This window comes from Stegostoma tigrinum, chromosome 22 (assembly GCF_030684315.1).
Source record: "Stegostoma tigrinum isolate sSteTig4 chromosome 22, sSteTig4.hap1, whole genome shotgun sequence".
Lineage (NCBI taxonomy): Eukaryota > Metazoa > Chordata > Chondrichthyes > Orectolobiformes > Stegostomatidae > Stegostoma > Stegostoma tigrinum.
The window spans coordinates 10,212,032-10,234,636 of NC_081375.1; the positions used below are offsets into that span (position 1 = coordinate 10,212,032).

The 22,605-nt window shown below is 41.4% G+C and overlaps 1 protein-coding gene across 1 annotated transcript in view; it reads left to right on the top strand.

Moving 5' to 3' along the window:
- The window catches only part of LOC125463510 (cytoplasmic phosphatidylinositol transfer protein 1-like), a 302,267-nt gene that overhangs the window by 251,121 nt on the left and 28,541 nt on the right, over window positions 1–22,605 (top strand). Inside the window, exon 7 of the mRNA XM_048554830.2 lies at window positions 1,912–2,007. Coding sequence (XP_048410787.1) covers window positions 1,912–2,007 — 96 coding nt within the window. The remainder of the gene's footprint in view (window positions 1–1,911; window positions 2,008–22,605) is intronic.

The following is a 22,605-nucleotide window of genomic DNA, read 5'->3' on the forward strand; positions in this document are numbered from 1 at the left end:
GTCCGTCGTGAGGATTGCTGTACTTTTCTGAAGTATTTCTACCCCCTTCCTTTAATCTCAGTATTCATTTCACATTACTGTCTCAGTTAAACTTTGCTGCACTTGCTATGCTTACGAGTTGTAGAGTGTAATGTCGTCTAGGAATGTAAGGGATACTGAAGAAGACTTTTTCCGACTTTTTAAACATCTCTTGGTAATTGCCTGTCGAACATTGCAGGCACAGATCTACCCCAATGGTCTGTCCATTTCAGCTTTAAGACAGTGAATAACATTTAGGAAATCCTTCCAGAGACTAGAAGTATGAAAGCCTGTCATGAGTAGAAAGCACATTAGGATAGTTTAATCAGAATGCTGTTGCTGTTTTTTCCCTTAAATGGTTCTCAGACTCCATCTAATGGTGAGTCTCAGTTAGTATCTTTTTCTTTTGTAAGCATTATTTTCAGTTTTTAAACAAAAGAAGTTATAGGGTTATAAATCACCGAACCAGACCCTTTAGTTCAACTCATCCAGGCCAACCAGATATCCTAAACTAACATAGTCCCATTTGCCAACATTTGGCCTCATCTTCCTCTAAACCCTTCCTATTCATGAACCCATCCAGATGTCTTTTAAATGTTGTATTTGTACCTGACTCCACCACCTCCTCTGGCAGCTTGTTCCATGCATGCACCATCGTCAGCATAAGAAGTTGCCTCTCAAGTCCCTTTTAAATTTTTCCCTTCTATGCCCTGTAGATTTGGATTGCCCTACCCTGGGTAAAAGACCTTGGCTATTCACCCTATCCATATCCCTCATGATTTTATAAACCATTATAAGGTTACCTCTCAGCCTCCAAAGCTCCAGGAATAAAAGCCCCAGCCTATTCAATTCTCCCTTTAGCTCAAACCCTCCAACCCAGCAACATCCTTGTAAATCTTTTCTGGACCCATTCAAGTGTTGCAATGATTTTTGGATAGCTTGCTGTGCATGGTGTAAAAACGTTTGGGTGTATTTTAAAACACACACAGCACAACAATGTACTGAGGAAATGACTGCCCCAGAAACGCCATTTAAAAATATTTATGTTTATCCATGTCCAGACTTCTCATTGTTCTGCACTAGCCATGTCAATATTATACCCTGTATGTGATTGGTCCATTATAACATGTCTAATTGATCACTGGCAATGATGTCATCTCTTTTAAATTATATAGTTCATAGTATTCATAAACTTTCTCAGGAAACATCTCTCTGCTTTGTTTTGTAGCAACAGGAATTTAGTTTTCAAAATTATGCAATACAATTCAAGTGCTATATAATGTGTTTTGTGCGGCAAAGGGCATGCACTCCCATTTTCACATGCACAAAAGGAAATCTACACCTCTGGTGTGGAATTACATAATTTGCCTCATTACTAGAATTGCTTAAGTAGGTAAAGGTATAATCCTTAGGGTCACAAGTTGTATATAACTCTCTGGGTGGTATTAATTCCTTTTCACTTGAGTTAAAATGAACTCGTGATTCTCAACCTACAGTTGCTATACATGTTTTTTTTCAGATTGACGTCTTTCAAATCTTTCAAACCCAGAAACAATGAGATAGGAAAAGCTAATGTTAAACATGTTTTTCATTTAGAGTTCATTCTGAATGTAGGTAATTCCTACACAATGATTGGATATTAATTATGGAACCAACTATCATCATTAGACTATTCCACTCACTACCCCCTCCTGAGTTCAACACTATTCTTTGTGTATGCATGCCTCCTGTTTTTTTAAATGTGTTACTTCCAACTTGTTCTGCCCAGTTGCAATTCTGTGATTGATTTGCTACCTTCTAAATTACTGAGAGGTATCTGTTGCACTCTGCATATTAATCATTGACTAAATATGTTCTGTTCTGTTATTTTACGTAGTTATATTATTGTTACAGATCTTTGATTCCGAGGCAAAAGACATTGAAAGAGATGTGTGTTTCATTGATATTGCATATGATGAAATTCCTGATCGTTATTACAAAGACTCTGAGGTAAGTGAGATCTTTATTGGATACAGTATTACACAGCTGAGATTGTGCAAGCTGATAAAATGAGATGCTGGGATTTTGCATTTTTACCCAGGAAAGGTGTAGATAATACTCTCTTCTGCTTTACCAATGCAACCGTTTTTGCTGTATTCTCCTGACAATTGTATTAAATGAGGCAGTTTTTTTATGATAGAGATTTAAATGAGTATGTAAAACTGGACAGATTTTCTAATCTGTAAAGAAATAAAACAATAGAGCATTGGGCGTGGAGATAAATTAAAAATATATTACAAAAGAGATTGAAGTTACATAAGCAATTTGAAATACTGTCACTCATTTAATTCAGTTAGTGATTCACTTTTATCCTTCATAAGAACATACTTCTGTCACCAGATAACAAGGTGTAGAGCTAGATGAACACAGCAGGCCAAGCAGCATGAGAGGAGCAGGAAAGCTGACGATTCAGCCTAGGCTCTTCTTCAGAAAAAAAGGGTCAAGGCCCGAAATGTCAGCTTTCCTGCTCCTCTGATGCTGCTTGGCCTGCTGTGTTCATCCAGCTTCACACCTTGTTATCTCAGATTCTCCAGCATCTGCAGTTCCTACTGTCTCTAATACTTCTTTCACAACTCCCTTTACATGGTGTGCCAATACTCTCCGGTACTCCCACAGTCATCACAAAAAGTTGAAGATTTATTTAAATTACACAAGTCCCCAGTTTTCCTTTCTGATGTCGAAAGTTGAGGAGTAACTTTATAGAAGTTTATAAAATCATAAAGGGCATGGATAGGATGAATAACCAAGGTCTTTTCCCCAGGATGTGGGTCCAAAAAACTAGAGGGCCTAGGTTTAAGGTGAGAGAGGAAACATTTAAGAGGGACCTAAGCATAGTGCATGTATGGTATGAGCTGCCAAAGGAGGTGGTGGAGACTGGTACAAGGACAATATTTAAGAGGTATCTGAATAGGTACGTGAATAGGAAGGGTTTAGAGACATATGGGCCAAGTTCTGGCAAATGGGATGATTAACGTGGAATATCTGATCAGCATGGACGAGTTGGTCCGAGGTTCTGTTTCCGTGCTGTACACCTCTATAACCCTAAGACCCTATACAACCCTCAGGTTAACAAAAATCACTAACCAGGTCTCTGTACTTACAAGAAACTATTTAGTATTGCAAATAAATCACTTTGAACCATGGGCAAACAAAATAAGAGTTATAAATTTAGAAATTCTGATTCTTAACCCATACAAACCCATGCAGATAGAGACAAGCAAAAACATACATGTCATCAGTGGGGAAGGCAAAATAGGGGAACACAAGTCAACAGCACCAGCCAAACTGCTCAGGAGCAAATCAGTGATTTGCTGTCACGTTGATGACTCCTGATCTATAGAACTGGTTCTGATTGAAGAAACAAACAAATTGTCATTGAGCAAAACGGCCCTGAATTCACAAGGTACCTTTGATTCTCTAGCATCTAACAGACACAACCGTGCATACACACAGACATACAGACACCCACATAAACACACACACCACACACCATACACACACGTAACATATATAGATATCCCAACATGCATACGCATGCATGCACACATAACACACAGACCACATACAAAGATTCCTCCCACACAAATACGTATATACGCCACACGTATGCCACACATACACCCTACACATACCACAAATATAGATCCCAACACACACGCACTCTCTCTCTCTCTCTCTCCCTCTTTGTCCCTCTCTCTCTCTCTCTTTGCTGGAACAAAGCAACATTGTAAGTACAGCTCAAATGAGTTCCACGAACGTGTTTTCAAACTGCAACATCTCCTTCCACAGTTTTCATTTAAAGCAGTATCACTTTCCCATTACTGGTGCACAACTCAAAACTAAAGAACAATGAAAAAATATAGCTTTACATTTTCCATGACATGTTGCATAGTGATATAATAAGTGATTTAATAAGATGGCATTAGTCATGTCAATCTTTATCATCTTTATTGAAGTGTATGCTGATTTTTTTATATACCTCTTGAGTCCAATCTTTACATTTCTAAATTTCTCAAATCCTATTGTGTCTTATTTTTCAAACTGCATGGAGGTGATTCTTTTATATAACTCTCTCTCATATACACAGCAACCAAGATGTTGCTTGGCCTGCTGTGTTCATCCAGCTGCACACTTTGTTATCTTGGATTATATAGGTGCTGGGAGTATTATATTACCTTGGTCCTGAGGTTGGGTCAGTTCTGTTACATCAGGCCTATTTTTGCCATAAGTTATGTCACAACCGAACCTGTTGTCTCCAAATAAACAGATGTCCTTCTACAGAGGCTGTTCCATAATAACAATAATACTCTATAAGAGCGCAGTTGTAATCATGACTAAGTCAGCCAGGTGTACCTCATAGAATATGAGCTCCCTGTTTGGGGCTATTAATCTGGTCCAGAAAAGAACAGAAGAGTCAGACATCCTGTTCACTCTGAGAGTTGGCTCTGAGGGAGCTGGACCATAGCACATAGAACAGTACAGGCCCTTCAGCCCACGATGTGCCAACCTATTATCCTACTAAGATCAATCGATCCTGCATAACCTACATTTTACTATCATCTATGTGCATATCCAAGAGTTGCTTAAAAGTCTCTAAAGTATCTTACTCCGCTACCACTGCCGGTAGTGCATTCTACACGTCCACCACTCTCTCTGTGAAGAATCTACCTCTGACACCTCCCCCATACCTTCCTCTAATCACCTTAAAATTATGCCCCATCGTAATAGTCATTTTCGCCCTGGGAAAGTGTCAAGGACTTTCCACCTGTAAGTAAAGGGTGGCTTGGTGACAGGATACTGGCTTCTATGATGTTATTTCAAGGATAAGTACATATGTTTCACAACAGAACCAAGAGACTGAAGCTGATTACTTTCTGGGTGCCTATAACACTATACCAAGCCACAAATGCTTTGTTGAAATCACTGGTTCTCAAAGTAAGAGTCCATGGAGATCTTCTAGGGGTCCCTTTTGTAGGCCAGCCCCTGTATTTACAACTTAGGAAAGGGCGCGGTGGTCAAGAAAAGCAAGTGAAATGGTGCTCTGACTCACCCCCTGCACCACATACATCTGCACTCTCTATGTTCTCTGTATTCTTTTTCCCAATCTTTGAAGCATATGTCAGATATAGAAAGGGAGTAAGGAAAAGCCAGAGAACTATAGACCAGTGAGCCTGACATCGGTGATGGGCAAATTGTTGGTGGGAAAACTGAGGGACAGGATTTCCATGTATTTGGAAAAGCAAGGACTGATTAGGGATTGTCAAAATGATTTTGTGCATGGGAAATCGTGTCTCACTAGCTTGATTGAGTTTTTTGAAGAAGTGACAAACATGATTGATGAGGGCAGAGCAGTGGATGTGATCTATATGGAATTCAGTAAAATGCTCACCAAGTTTCCTCATGGTTGACTAGTTAACAAGGTTAGATCACATGGAATAGAGGGAGAACTAGCTGTTAGGATACAGAGCTGGTTCAAAGTTCAAAGATAGAAAACAGTGGGTGGTTGTGGAGGGTTGCTTTTCAGACTGGTGGCCTGTGACCAGCGGTGTGCCACAAGGGTCGGTGTTGGGTCCACTGCATTTCATCACTTATATAAATGATTTGGATATGAACATAGAAGGTATGGTTAGTAAGTTTGCAGATGACACCAAAATTGGAGGTGTGGTGCACAACAAAGAGGGTTACCTCACAGTACAATGGGATCTTGATCAGATGGTTGATGGGTCAAGGAATGGCAGTTGGAGTTTAATTTAGAAAATATGAGGCACTGCATTTTGGAACGGAAAATCAGGGCAACACTTATATACTTAATGATAAAGTCCTGGGAACTGTTTCTGAACAAAGACACCTTTGAGTGCAAGTTCATCGTCCATTGAAAGTGGAGTCACAGGTAGACAGGGTAGTGACGAAGGTGTTTGGTGTGCTTGCCTTTATTAGTCAGTGCATTGAGTAAAGGAATTGGGAGGTCATGTTGCAGCGGTACAGGACATTGTTTAGGCCACTAAACTATATGCCAGCAAACAGGACTAGGTATTTGGTCAGCATGAATCAGTTGGACAGAGGGGTCTGTTTTCATGCTGTATATCTCTATGACTCCAAGTTCTTCCTTGCTCCTGTTCTCTCCAGCATCCTGCTTTCTCTAGGCTCCTGTTCTCAGTATATGGTCCTGCTGTCTGCAGAATCCTTTCGCACACTCTGACTCTATATTGAAAAGCATCACACCCGTTCCACAAAGATCTACAAGTGAATGCCTTATTTTTAAATGTATAACTGAAATACTTAACATGTAAGATAATAAAATGTGAGGCTGGATGAACACAGCAGGCCAAGCAGCATCTCAGGAGCACAAAAGCTGACGTTTCGGGCCTGGACCCTTCATCCGAAACGTCAGCTTTTGTGCTCCTGAGATGCTGCTTGGCCTGTTGTGTTCATCCAGCCTCACATTTTATTATCTTGGAATTCTCCAGCATCTGCCGTTCCCATTATCTCTGATACTTAACATGTAATACTTTCATCTTTGGTGTAATCAATAGCATTTTAATATAAATGGGTGAACTGTGATTGCTAATCCATTTGAAAAGGCATCCATCATCAGAAATATTGTGAGACCCCTTTTATTAAATGAGCCATTGAACCTTTTTTGACTGAAAAATATTCATATCAGTTTACATCAGAATTTGAAAATATAATTGGAAAATGTTGGAAATGCTCAATATGTCAGGCTGTCAATGAGTATTTTCGGCATTTTCTGACTATATTCCATGTGTTTCCATCGGTTACTAAATAATTACATTGCATGTAATGTAAGAATGCATTATTTTGCAACTGTAATGCTGATGTTCTTTGGCCTTCCTGAATATTTCATGTTTAGACCGTCACTTATCTGTCTGTTGCTTTCTTTTTCACATCAATCAAGGCAAGGTCTTCCCTATTCTCAGCAAACTGCAACAATCAGTCTGTAAGCACCCTCGACGAACAGCTCAGCTGACTCTTGATCAAATACTACTTTTCTTTTGTGAGGACTGAGACTCCGGCCAGCACTCCATTACAGTCAAACACTATTGCTTCTCAGCAGATTTTTATCAGAAATAATCTTGGGCCTGTTATCTCTGTTGTTTGGGAAATATACAAGAATGCATCCGTCATCCTTTTCAATTATTATTTTCCATTAGCTAAAGTGGTAAAGGAACAGTCCAGGAATAACACCTCTGCCTTTTGAAAGAGAAGATCTCTCCTGTGCATTGTGTAACAAAATCATGAACTGATTCTTAACAGATTTGTGATTTAGCTTTGCTTAGTTAACTCATAAATCCTTCTGCCAATGTGTCAACTGATCTGAGTAACAGAGTGAACATTGAAGCAATAATCAGCCTGCTGCCCCTGCAATAGTTCATGTGGAGCATTGAATACAGGGGTTACTCATCCAGCTTTTAACTTTCATCAAGAGGCAGAGTCAGTTTGTGATCAAAATGGCCATTCTCCAAATTCCATTGACCCATACAGTATGTGAAATCATACCTTGTTACTGTAAGATTTGGTTGGATTTTATGTGCAATTTGAATTTTGTTCACTAATCTATTTCTCAGTCTCCTGCATCAGAACCTAACAAAGAGTCCACGCCAAATCTCTAATTTATCTTCCATCCCCAATTTGTTACACTGTATTAAAGCTCATATCTGATATTGAATTTGTTGTTATATGTCTTGAATGATATTTTCTACATTAGTTAAGATTCTCACTCAATGAACTTATGTCCCAAATCAATTTTACTTTTAACATTTACCAATTTGTGTACTGTTTTGATTAAATACATTTTAGAAATTCTTATTTATCTATTCTTAATTTCCAACAGTGGTGAAAGATGCATTTAAGGTGCATTAAAGATATATTTATCAATAACATTTTCTTTAGAGTTTGAATTTTACAATATGGATATTGGTCTCTTTTTTGTAAAAGGGTTAAAAAATAAGTAGGAACTATGAATTTAAGCCAGAATATGCCTCTTAGAATGTTAATGGAAGTTTGTTTACAATATAGAAGTTTATGACTAGAGAAAAGAAACACATAAGCTATGATCTGAGCAGAGTCTAGTAGTCAGTTCTGATACAACACGTGTTTCTTCAATGTGAATTGGCTGTAATGTGATTGTAGAATTGGAGAGTGCTAGTTGTAAAATTCAAACTTTCCCTACCTGTGTTGGCTATAACACGATTCGGACCCCGTCACTTTAAGTGTTGTGGGGGTCACATGAGAATGCAACTGTCATGCTAGTATCAAAACTGATTTTTTTTCGCTTAGTCCAAAAGCTTTTGGGCAGTTGGCTAGCCTAATGGCATCAATGTAACCATTGTCAGTTGTTGTAAAAAGTCATCTAGTTCACTAATACCCTTTAGGGAAGCAAATCTGTCGTCATGGCCTGGGCTAGCCTACATGTGACTCCAGGCTGACAGAAATGTGGTTTACATGAGAAACTGCCCCCTGCAAATTAGAGATGGACAATAAATATGGTGTAGCCAGCAATGCCCTTATCCTATGAATGAATTTAAAAAGTTAGATGACGATCTGACTGTTCCAACGCAAGTCTGTCCTGAGATTGTTCAGAATAAGGAAATAAATTACCATGAAAGAGTGTAGTTTGTGAAACTTACAGGGCTCCACAGATTATTGAAAGAGCTGAAATCTGAGCTGTTGGTTGTGTGGGTGGTCAAAGGAAGGGCCTGTTAGCTCAAAGGACCAGAACTGAGAAGACATGGTTCAATCCAGTGTACAGTTTAGGATGGAAGTTCCGTGGATTTTTACATCAATCAAGGCAAGGTCTTCCCTATTCTCAGCAAACTGCAACAATCAGTCTGTAAGCACCCTCGACGAACAGCTCAGCTGACGTTTGATCAAATACTGCTTTTCTTTTGTGAGGACTGAGACTCCAGCCAGCACTCCATTACAGTCAAACACTATTGCTTCTCAGCAGATTTTTATCAGAAATAATCTTGGGCCTGTTATCTCTGTTGTTTGGGAAATATACAAGAATGCATCCGTCATCCTTTTCAATTATTATTTTCCATTAGTTAAAGTGGTAAAGTGTCTATAGTGTGATGGCTTTGGGGAGTAGATGGCATTTTGTTTTACCTTGTGTTTTGAAATCTTTTAATCTGTGTTATATTTAATTGGCTTGGTTTGGTTTATTTCGGTTCTGTCTCCTTTTCAAGATAAACTGCTATTTTATTGTTAAAAGCCCAGTGTGCTTATATTTCATTGAAAGTCCACCATGTTAAATTATAAAATAACAAAACATGATCTATCAGGTCAGATTATGACTTGGATTCTGACTTATCCGGTAGTAACATCAGCTGGAATCATAGCATAATGAATTTGATGAGAAGTTTTTATTATGAATAAAGTAACAAATACTTTTTCACAAATGCAGAAATCATTTCATCAAGGTTTTGAGCTAGGAATTGGCAAAAAGCTTTATAATTTTGCATATCTCTGATGCAAAATAGAATTCAGACCAACTCCCCATTCAGTCTTCAGTTAATATGACCCGCAACAGCTTTGTTCATTAAGAGGCGCCCAAGCATTGATAATGCATGACCCACACAATACCAGCCATTTGAGCATTTTTATTGATGTATAATTCAGTGTGTGAGCATATTCTATTAAATTGCACAGTGATCCTGTCTTACTTAAAAATATACTGATGATCTGTTTGACAAATATAGACAAATTGATCTTTATTTGTGACAGCTTTATGTTTTATGATTAAACACATCTTGTAACTAATGTGTAAAGCCATGATATAAAAAACCAGTGGTGTGAGCTGTTGTGGTGTGGTGGTAGCATCCCTACCTCTGAACCAGGATACCCAGACTCAAGATCCATATGCTCCAGTGGTGTGTATTAAGGCCGCTGATTAGAAAACAAAAAGTACTGACAACATGGATGAGTTGTGTTTTTATTCACTTCATTTTTGTAAATTATTTTCTTTCTGTTTTTACCCACGTCGCATAATACTTTTCGGCTCATGCTATTCTGCACTGTTTCATACCATTTAACTATCTGCTATCAGGACCAGGAGACGAGACAAGACTAACTATTCTGCTGTTATGTCCCTTTTTCCAATGAGATTCACTTCGTTTGGAAGAATTAAGGATTCTAACAATATAAAAAACCAGTATCTAACAATATAAGTAAATTAAACTAACACTTGAGGAACAATCATCCAAATACTATGCTTCACGTATTGTAAACACATCAGCCAAGGAAGTCATGGATTATCAGCATAGATGTGATCCAAATGCTATGGGTAATCCTCCCAGCTGCAAAACTCCAGACTTAACAGTACGGCAGTTTAGTTTCACATGAAATTGCAGTTATCAGGCCAGATTATCTTTTCACACAGTATAATTGTATAATCACACTCATACGCACTTTACTTTCATTTGCTGAAATAGTTTAATCTAATACTAATGTCCCCTCTCAGGCAGCTCTTTAATGTTCCCTCATTGTATCACCAGCAGTATTTTCAGAATGATTGAAAATAGTCAACAGTGATAAATTAAACAAGCTTAAAATCACAATTGTTATAATTGCTTATTAGGTGGGATGTTGTTTGATTCCTTTTTTTACCATCACCATATCTGCCCCTTGTCACCTCTGACTGAGTTAATTTTATATTTATTTCAAACAGTTAATCAAATTATCAAGTAGTGAATATTGAATGATAGCCTTTCCGGAACATAAATAGTCATGTCTATCTTCCATGGAAAAATCTCCGAAAATGGTTGTACTCCAGATGGTTTTCATAGATCAGCTTAATCTTCTAAGATCTTGTTGAAATCATGTCAGTACTTTTTAAAAGGTGAACTAATTAATTATTCACACTTAAAGAAGAAATTTCCAGAAAATCAAATGGCCTGCTCCTGTGCTGTAAAATTCATTTAATCTATAAGCATGTAAATTCTACTTTTTTAATTTAATTTTTCAAGTTACTACCTTCAAATTGAAATTGAATTTAATCAAATCAAACAAACAGCTTTACTAGAATTCTATATTTGACAAATTATTTGAAGTGGCTGTTCTCTTTCAAGTGTAAATTTGCAGAATTGATTGCATTTCATAGAGTGGAAGCTTCCCAGGCCCTCAGCAACATGAGCGATTGAGAGAAATTTGGGAGAATCACAAGATATTGAGTGAGGTATTTCTAGCTGTTGAGATGAATTTCTCAGTGAGCGGCAAACGGCCTATTAACGGAGATTATTGCTGATTACCATGCTTGACACTACCTGATCTCACCTCATTAATATGTAGGCTTCTGCTTTCTCATCCAATGGATAGAAACTAAATACCAAGAATTCCCAGCATGAAAGTCTGAGCAGCAACCTGGCAATTTCAGTTTGCGAGTTGTTCCTCCCATATCTGTTCTGGACACATAACACCAACATCTTAGGACATGCTTCATGACCAGCAGCCGCATGCTCTCCATGTCCATAGACATTGGCATCCACATGTGCCAGCGTCTCTATGTGATCTTGGCATATATCTGATCCATTTACAGTACATTTCTGCATTTTCATAGCACATTGGACTTCTTCCATCACAATGCTGCTGCAAGTTTACTCCAGGCAAGTAGGTCAGGGACTTGACCAGGCTGCATCGCGGGGATCTTCATATGCTGTCTTCATACTCAATAATTTTGCATCTTCCTGGATGCTCACAGCATCTCTGCCTTGCTGTCTGTTTCAGTACTTTGCCCTGTCACCTACAGTTTAAAGTTCCACAGGAATCACCGTCTTTGGTTTCTTTGCCTTGCTGTTTAGTGCAGACACAAAACCAAGCAGCTTGTCATGCTTGTCAGCAGTCATCAGTCAGTGAAGTGGATATGCTGCTATCCGTGTCATTCATAATCCCATAGCTGCATCATATGCCAGTCATGTATGTGGTAAACACACTGCAAGTGCTGCAATAGCTGCGCATGTCTCAAAGCCTAAAGGGAGTAGTCCTCAGTCTAGGGCCCTGCCACAGTAAGTCTAGGGCAGCATCTGTTATCAGTCCAGGCCATTCTGCCGCTTGGGTGGTCAGGGTGAGGATCATCTGCACATAGCGGATGAAGAGCTAAATGTTAGGCACCCACTCTATGTCTTGCCTCTTGCTGCCCCATTGTTGGCTTTTCTTTTCCTTCTGTAAAATAAGTGGTTGGTACAGCTGTTAGTGCTGGTGCAGGTGGGGAATTGTGCTGAGGTATCCTGAGTGAGTGAGCAGGAGGTGCAGAGGCTAGGCAGGTATCATGTTGTTGAGGGTTTGATGTGTATGTGTGCTCACACCTGACCAGGTGCAATGGCCTTTTAGTGTGGATATCACTGCTAGGGATCACAGGATATCCCACTAATGCCAACTACTATCGGCTACAGTGAATGGAAGAATCGGGCTAGTATCAGATGTGACAGGTAGCTAATGCCAAGAGTTTGAGCCAGCCATGCCAGAAAACCCTCGCACTCATGGAGAGAAGCCTCCCCTAAAACTCAACAAAAATTACATCTCGCCAAAATATGGGAAGGCTCAGCCCATTGTTACTTTCACCTTCACATACAGTATCATGTATATTTTACAAAGAGGGCCTAAGTAACAATTGCTCTAATTTGTTGCTTTGAAATTTTGGTATCTCATTAATTCTGGTCAATATAAAACAAAGGCTGAAAAACTGTTGAAATACACTGAATTAATGGTAATTCACAACTCATTTGCCATGTAAAAATTTTTGATGCTTTTAATTCTATACAGTCTCACCCATTCTGATTTCTACAATTAGAGGTACCATTATATGCCTTCCACTCTTCACCTCTGACCTCCTCAGTACCATTGTCCCCACCCACAACTTTTCCCCACACTCTGGGACTCTCATTGTGACCCTCTCAGCTTGCTTCTCTGCCTGTCTGACTGGACCAGCCATACTGTGATTAAGAGCAGATCAGAAGTTGGAAATTCTGCAATGAATAACTCATCTCCTAACCTCCCAAAGTTTGTTCACCATCTACAAAGCACAAGCAATTTGATTGGATACTCTCCACTTAGCTGAATGTGTGTGCCTCCATCAATGCTGACAAGGTTCGGCAACATCCAGAACAAAGCCATTTGCTTGATTGGAACCCAGTCCACACCACTGACTTATAGTGGTAACAGAATTCCTCATATATAAAGTACTCTGCAGCAATTCACCAACGCCCTTTAAATAGCATTTTCCAAACTTCATAACTTACACTGAAAAGAACAAGGTTAGCAGGTGCAGAGATAAACATCACCAGCAAGTTCCCCAGCAAATTGCACATCATCTTGACTTGAAATCACATTGTTTTTCCTTCTTAAGGATGGTTCCTGATAGGCAAAATAGGCTAGCCATGGCAATGACATTTTCATCATGGGAACAAATAAAAAAAACTCCTTTTTCAAAAACCTCACCAGAGTTCACCTTTTCAACCATTCCTTCTTAATTCTTAAATCTCATGACACCAAGTTATAGTCCAACAGGTTTATTTGAGATCACAAGCTTTCAGAACATTGTCCCTTCATCTCACCCACTTCACCTGGCAAAGGGGCTACGCTCCAAAACATGTGATTTCAATTGAACCTGTTGGACTATAACCTGCCGTTGTATGACTTCTGATGTTGTCCACCCAGTCCAGTGCTGGCACCTCCACATTCATTCTTAATTCTTATCTTTTGGCTCTTGATGTCATTTAGATTAGATTCCCTCCAGTGTGGAAACAGGCCTTTGGCCCAATAAGTCCACACTGCCCCTTGAAGCATCCCACCCAGACTCATCCCCTATGATCTGCACACCCCTGAACACTATGGACAATTTAGCATGGCCAGTCCACCTAGACTGCACATCTTTGGACTGTGGGAGGAAACTGGAGGACCCGGAGGAAACCCATGCAGACACGAGGAGAATGTGTAAACTCCACACAGACAGTTGCCCGAGGCTGGAATCAAACCTGGGTCCCTGGTGCTGTTAGGCTGCCGTGCTAACCACTGAGCCACCCTGCCGCCCCACTTTTGGTACAGTGCATTTGAATTTTTTTTTTGAAAGATGGTCGGTGAATTCAGTTGTTGTTTTCTGTATACTTTCACACATGTATTGAATAGTGATAATGGGAACTGCAGATGCTGGAGAATCCAAGATAATGAAGTGTGAAGCTGGATGAACACAGCAGGCCAAGCAGCATCTCAGGAGCACAAAAGCTGACGTTTCAGACCTGGACCCTTCATCAGAGAGGGGGATGGGGTGAGGGTTCTGGAATAAATAGGGAGAGAGGGGGAGGCGGACCGAAGATGGAGAGAAAAGAAGATAGGTGGAGAGGAGAGTATAGTTGGGGAGGTAGGGAGGGGATAGGTCAGTCCAGGGAAGACAGACAGGTCAAGGAGGTGGGATGAGGTTAGTAGGTAGGAGATGGAGGTGCAGCTTGGGGTGGGAGGAAGGGATGGGTGAGAGGAAGAACAGGTTAGGGAGGCAGAGACAGGCTGGGCTGGTTTTGGGATGCAGTGGGTGGAGGGGAAGAGCTGGGCTGGTTGTGTGGTGCAGTGGCGGGAGGGGACGAACTGGGCTGGTTTTGGGATCCGGTGGGGGAAGGGGAGATTTTGAAGCTGGTGAAGTCCACATTGATTCCATTGGGCTGCAGGGTTCCCAAGCGGAATATGAGTTGCTGTTCCTGCAACCTTCGGGTGGCATCATTGTGGCACTGCAGGAGGCCCATGATGGACATGTCATCTAAAGAATGGGAGGAGGAGTGGAAATGGTTTGCGACTGGGAGTTGCGAACCAAGCGGAGGTGTTCTGCAAAGCGGTCCCCAAGCCTCCGCTTGGTTTCCCAATGTAGAGGAAGCCACACCGGGTACAATGGATGCAGTATACCACATTGGCAGATGTGCAGGTGGACCTCTGCTTAATACGGAAAGTCATCTTGGGGCCTGGGATGGGGTGAGGGAGGAGGTGTGGGGGCAAGTTTAGCATTCCTGCGGTTGCAGGGGAAGGTGCCGGGTGTGTTGGGGTTGGAGGGCAGTGTGGAGCAAACAAGGGAGTCATGGAGAGAGTGGTCTCTCCGGAAAGCAGACAAGGGTGGGGATGGAAAAATTCCATCCTCTATTCCCAATTCCTCCGCCTCTGCCGCATTTGCTCCCACGATGAGGCATTCCACTCCCGCACACCCCAGAAGTCCAAGTTCTTCAAGGACCGCAACTTTCCCCCCACAGTGGTCGAGAACGCCCTTGACCGCGTCTCCCGCATTTCCCGCAACACATCCCTCACACCCCGCCCCCGCCACAACCGCCCAAAGAGGATCCCCCTCGTTCTCACACACCACCCCACCAACCTCCGGATACAACGCATCATCCTCCGACACTTCCGCCATCTACAAACCAACCCCACCACCCAAGACATTTTTCCATCCCCACCCTTGTCTGCTTTCCGGAGAGACCACTCTCTCCGTGACTCCCTTGTTCGCTCCACACTGCCCTCCAACCCTACCACACCCAGCACCTTCCCCTGCAACCACAGGAAATGCTACACTTGCCCCCACACCTCCTCCCTCACCCCTATCCCAGGCCCCAAGATGACTTTCCGTATTAAGCAGAGGTTCACCTGCACATCTGCCAATGTGGTATACTGTATCCATTGTACCCGGTGTGCCTTCCTCTACGTTGGGGAAACCAAGCGGAGGCTTGGGGACTGCTTTGCTGAACACCTCCGCTCGGTTCGCAATAAACAACTGCACTTCCCAGTCGCGAACCATTTCCACTCCCCCTCCCATTCTTTAGATGACATGTCCATCATGGGCCTCCTGCAGTGCCACAATGATGCCACCCGAAGGTTGCAGGAACAGCAACTCATATTCCACTTGGGAACCCTGCAGCCCAATGGAATCAATGTGGACTTCACCAGCTTCAAAATCTCCCCTTCCCCCACCGGATCCCAAAACCAGCCCAGTTCATCCCCTCCCGCCACTGCACCACACAACCAGCCCAGCTCTTCCCCTAACCCCATTGCATCCCAAAACCAGCCCAGCCTGTCTCTGCCTCCCTAACCTGTTCTTCCTCTCACCCATCCCCTCCTCCCACCCCAAGCTGCACCTCCATTTCCTACCTACTAACCTCATCCCACCTCCTTGACCTGTCCGTCTTCCGTGGACTGACCTATCCCCTCCCCACCTATATTCTCCTCTCCACCTATCTTCTTTTCTCTCCATCTTCGGTTCGCCTCCCCCTCTCTCCCTATTTATTCCAGAACCCTCACCCCATCCCCCTCTCTGATGAAGGGTCCAGGCCCGAAATGTCAGCTTTTGTGCTCCTGAGATGCTGCTTGGCCTGCTGTGTTCATCCAGCTTCACACTTTATTATCTTGTATTGAATAGTGTGCTGTTTTGAGCAGACAAATCAAATTTAAGTCAGTCCAATTAATCTCCGCAAACTAATGTTGACTGGAATTTTTGACAGGAGGTGTTCTGTCTGAGAAGTCTGTGCCTTCAGTAATTAAAGCTGACAACACAGCATTCACAGATTAATGCTGCCCTTTCCCTTTCTGCCAGATTCCATTAATAATTATAAATCAAGCTGACATTTTTCATCTCTGATAAATTGTTAACAAATTTGTTTAGTGAACCTTTGGCAAACAGTATATAGAATTAAATTAGATGCTTTAAACAATTTTTAAACCTACATTACACCCAGTACAATTTTGTTTATGTACATTCTTCCTCATTTTCAATAATTCAAGGTTTTTGAACTTTACTGAAATTGCACTTTTCACAGGCCCAAGAGCTAAGTTACTTTTCTGCTTTAAACTCAGCAACACTGTTTGCATGAAACATTTTGTTGGTAGTAACATTGTTAGTAGTTAATTAATTTACTATATTACTTTTGTTCTTATGGTAGGCATTTTAGTTCCAGTTTACTTGTCACGGTCAAGGAAATTTGTTTGACAAATTCTGCAAATCTTTTGATAAACTAGTCATTTGATCAGGAGAAGAGGTGATATAGTGGTATTACATCAGGACCAGTAACGAAGATACCCAGGCTAATGCTATGAGCGCCTGGGTCGGAGTTAGAGATTTAACACTGCCTGAGTGTTGGAATTATAATTCAGTTAATCTGGACTGGTGACAGTGTACCTATTGTCTGTTGTTATAAAATCCCATCTGGTTCACCTTAGGGAAAAAAGTCTGTTCTCCTAACATAGCCTGGCCTATGACAAATGGTGATGGAACCATCAAGAGGGAGAAAACTACTTGACTTCATCCTCACCAATCTGCCTGCTGTTGATGCATGTGTCTAATTTCTAATCAACCTGTTCTGAAATGTTGTTAACACCTCTAAAGTAGGTGGGACTTGAACCCAGGTTACCTGGCTCAGAGGTAGGGATATTACCACTGCATCACAAGAAGTAGGAGTATTTAGTGCACATGCACATGTTCACATTCATTATGCCCTCCCTTGTGTTAAGTGACAATACCACAATACAGTATGAGATAAATGAAGAACAGATTCTGCAACTTAAAAGTATAACCTCTTAGTATAGTGCTGTGTGTGTGTGTGGCGGGGGCATGCACACACACAAACAGATTCTCCATTGTTGGTCATCATACGGTGTACAAAGGACGATGGTTGTGGTTGCTGGAAATCAACCACCTCAGTTCTTAGGAGTAAGCGCCTGGGTCCAGCAGTCTTCAGCTCCTTCATCAATGGCTATCTCTATTACGTGGTTGAAATTGGGGATATTAGCAGAGGATTTCACAATATTCAGCACTATTTGCAACTCTGCAAATATTGAAGCTGTCCTTGTTCATTTGCAGAAAGATTTAGACAATATCCAGGTTTGGGTGGATTGGTGGTAAATGATCTTCATGCCATATCTGCCACGCAATGACCATCTTCAACGAGAGAAAATCTAACCATCTTCAAAAATACACATTGTTCATAAAAGATCTCTTTGTATATATACATTGTCACAAGTGCTGTTTGATTCTGTACAGTTGCATGTCAAGTAAACAAACAAAACATTAATCTTTGACTGTCTGCAAAACCAAAGACTTCACTTATACAATACGAATACTTACATATATTTGAGACCCTGGGAAGGTCCAATAACTGAACAGACTCCCATTAGTAAGACCTTAGGCAGTGGTCTTTCCCTACTGCGTCTTGGTCTCAACTGTCTCATACTTTAGCACCCGTCCCTCAGCATGTAATTCCACATACTTGGAATGTGCCAGTCTGCAACACTCAGTCAGGGTCAACTTCTTGTTCTGGAAGATCAACGAGTTTCGGGCAGACCAGCTTCTGAACTTATTCAAGCCATTACATCCTGACCATTAAGAGAAGCAGGGGATGAAATATTGGAGGATCCAAGCATCATTTACTAATCTTTCTTTGGTAAAGACTTAGTACTAAAGGACCACAAACATTGCACTTTTAGTTTAAGGAGGAAGATAGGTAGAAACCAATTAATACTGGGTCATCCACCTAACTAGTTGTTGGTAAAAAAAAGTTCTGAAACAGTGTTAAATCACTATTTAGAAATACATAAGCTCATCAGATCATCGGCTTGGATTTGTTAAGGGAAAGCCATGCCTTATTAACTTGATTGAATGTTTAGAGGCAGTAACATAGAATCTTGTCACTGAGAAATGAAAATGCTTCCTTCTGTGCCGTAGCTTGACAAGGGGATTATTAATAAAATATCGTGATTCTGAATGCTGACGTTGGATTACCATTATGTTTCTGACATACATAAAAATAAGCGACAGAATGTGCTTATTTTATGCTGTATACATGATACTGTTACATAAACCAGAAAATGAGCCTATTACAAGACTAGTCTTGATGAAGCTTACTTAAATTAGGTTGCTATTTGAACGTTTTTGCTTCCTCTCTTCTTGGTCTCTTTGTACGGCGCATCCCTGCAGCATCACAAAAGTAACTCCTATAACTTGTTCCCAGGCTTGTGCCAATGACTTTGACACTGACTGTTGGAAACTGTATTCCTCCAGTTCTATTCCTTTGCCCTTGGTTTTCAAAACAGAGAAATGGAATGTTGAGCCTAAAGCCTCTGAAAGCCTGCTAGATTTCTTCTGTCTGTGATTGTGACAACCTTGGGAACTAACTAGACTATTGGCAGAATGATATGGAGGTCTGAACGACACAGGCTATAGCAAATAAATGCTGAGGTTACTGCAGAAATTGAGCATGTCTGGTATCATCTGTGGGCAGAAAACAGAGTTAATGTTTCAAGTCTAATGCCCTTCGCAACAGACCCTTCTATTTAAGCTCGAATTGAATCAGCTTTATTGCCACATGGACTCAGATGGGTACAGTGAAATGTTTGTAAGTCACCACTTACAGTGTCATCTCAGGTACGAAGGCATTGAGGTATAATCCTTGCTTACAGAATAGAGAAATTAAAAAAAAGAGGTTACATTACAGTAAAACACATTATAACCAGAGGTCAGAAAAACAAGAAGCAAAGTTTTTAAAAAAAACAAACATTACAGTCTCTCTCCAAAAGCCTCTCCACCACAGACCAGTGCAGGGAGCCTCCACGTAGTCTGACCACGAACTGCTGCCATGCTCCACACTGGGCCACTGCTGCCATGCTTGGGGCTGCTGGTTGCTAGTGTCCCCTCTCTAACTGCTGGTGTCCCCACTTAGGGTCACTGGCGAGTCTGCCAACCACTTCAGAGGCCTGGAGTTGGAGGTCAGGGCCAGGTGTTCGAGGCCAAGAGAAAGGAACAGTGGGCGAGAAACAAAGACAAAAGGAAGGAAAAGAATGAGCGGAGCGAAGGAGCTCCAGCTGGAGCATCCTACTCCAGCACTGTCTCACCGGATACAGTTCTGGTTCGTTTCAGATGTCCAGCATCCTCCATTCTTGGTTTCATTTCAGTGGGCTGTGACAAGGTGTGTGGCAGAATCAGGCCCATCTCACATCAGGAGCAACTCTCGCCATCTTTTATACTTTTTGCAAGTGGCATAGCAAGATTCCTGCTAGACTGCAGCAAGATATCAATTGACAGGGAATAACACTTTTTAACACCTGATTAATGGCACAGTTTTCCTCAGTAATACTCATCTTCCCAGTTGACAAAACTTAACAAACAAAGTCAGCATTCAAGAAAATCAGATCATATCCTTGGCGGTCTTGGAGGAATGTAGGCAGAGTGGGGTCGGAGGACTCAGTCACTTCTTCAGTGTCCTGAGTGGAAATTGCAGAGGGACCTGTGTGTGATACCACCACAAAGCTAGGAGGTTGCATGTTAATGAGGTGAGATGTTCAGTTAGTAAGTTCATTAACAAGCAATGATTCCCGTTAATAGAAAACTTGCCACTGCCTCATGAGAATCTTGTCTTGATGTTAAGAATTTAGTTGAAAGATGCCGCAGATTGTTCTCAATAGCCTGTTCAACATAGGCCTCATTAGATTTCTCACAATTCTGCCACATTCCTTACCATAGTCCACATTGTTCAGCTCTCTGTAAGATTCTGCCTGAGGAAAAGTTTAAGTTTTCACTTAAACCTTATGTTAGCACCTAATGACAGTTGCATTCACACATCTGCCTCTGTCCTCGAACATACTGAATGTTGCGATATTAGAAGAGTGGATGATGCTCAACCTGCATTGGATATTTACATGTGCCTAAAGATCTGATAAACTACAAATGAGTTCAGACTCAGTTTATCACACCCATTATCTGATGTAGAATGAAATGCAGAATTAAATAATGAATTATCCAGTAAATTTAATTGCAAAAAATAGTTTATAACTAAAGACCATTCAGATTGGGCGGCATGGCAGCTCAGTGGTTAGCACTGCTGCCTCACAGCTCCAGGGACCCGGGTTTGATCCCACCCTCGGGCGACTGTCTTTGTGAAGCTTGCACATTCTCCCCGTGACTGCGTGAGTTTCCTCCCACAGTCCAAAGATGTGCTGGTTCGGTGGATTGGCCATGGAAAACTGCCCATAGTGTTGAGGAATGCCTAGATTAGGTGGGTTATTGGCGGGGCGGGGGGTGTGGTCTAGGTGGGATGTTCTGAGGGCCAATGTGGACTTGTTGGGCCAAAGGGCCTATTTCTACAGTGTAGGGATTTGATATGTTTGCAGCTACGAAGATGTTAACTGATTGGTTTTACCTCAGACTACAGACTGGATGGAATAAGTGAAAAGGCTGAGAATGAAATTAGATTATGTTCTTGGAATTATATAAAATCTGAGTGTCAGCTGAATATACACACAGCTTAAACAATATAAATAGCTTAATAATGCCCACAGTACAATTTCAAAAACATGTCCTTAATTGGTCATACAGTACAATGGAAAATCCGAAAGCTGAGGGCATTGTTGCTAAGTTTGCAGATGACACAAAGGTGGAGGGACAGGGAGTGATGAGGAAGTGGGAGACTGCAGAAGGATTTGTACAAGCTAGGAAAGTGAGCAAAGAAGTGCCAGATAGAATACAATGTGGGAAAGTGTGAGGTTATGCACTTTTTTAGGAAGAATAAAGGTGTAGACTAATTTCCCAATGGGGAAATTCTTCAGAAGTTGAAGCATAAAGGGGTTTGGAAGTCCTCATTCAGGATTCTATTAAGATTAACATGCAGGTTCACTTGGCAGTTAGGAAGACAAATGCAATGTAAGATTTCATTTCTAGAGGGCTAGAATACATGAGCAAGAACATACCACTATGGCTGTATAAGGCTGTTGTCAGACTGCATTCGGAATATTGTGAAAAGTTTTGTGTCTGTATCTAAGAAGGGACATACTAGCCTTGGAGAGGATCCAGGCGAGGTTCACAAGAATAATTCCAGGAAATAAAGCACTTGTCTTAAGGGGAGTGATTGAGGACTCTGGGTCTGTACTCGATGGAGTTTAGAAGGATGAGGAGAATTTGATTGAAACTTACAGAATACTGAGAGGCCTGATTGGAGTTGACATTGGAGAAGATATTTCCAATAGGAAGAGAGATTGACACCTGAGGGCACAGCCTCGGAGAGAAGGGACATCCCTTCAGAACTCAAATGAAGAGAAATTTCTGCAGCCACAGGATGGTTAATCTGTGGACCTCATTGACACGTAAAACTGTGGAGGCCAAGTCACTGAGTGTATTTAAGACAGAGATACATTAGTAAGGTTCTTGATTAGTAAGGACATCAAGACATTTGGGGAGAATGAGGTTGAGAAATATATCAGCCATGATCAATTGGCGGAGCAGCCTTCATGGGCCAAATAGCTTAATTGTACTTCTATATCTTGTGGAAGCCATGAACGGCACAATATCAGTGAATACATTTGCCACTCCTGATAGTGTCATCAAACCAATGTAATTTCAATTTAATGAGATGAAATCTGAGTGTAATGCTTAGAACCAGGTGGGCCTTGTTGACTACGAGATCTTTGACTGAGATTGTTAACCTAGGCCCATCAGGAAGCCCTGGTTGACCAATATAACCCGGGGTTTTAGAATATCCTCAATTCAGAGGACTGATTCCAAGCTGGCTGGCCACAGCCAGTGTA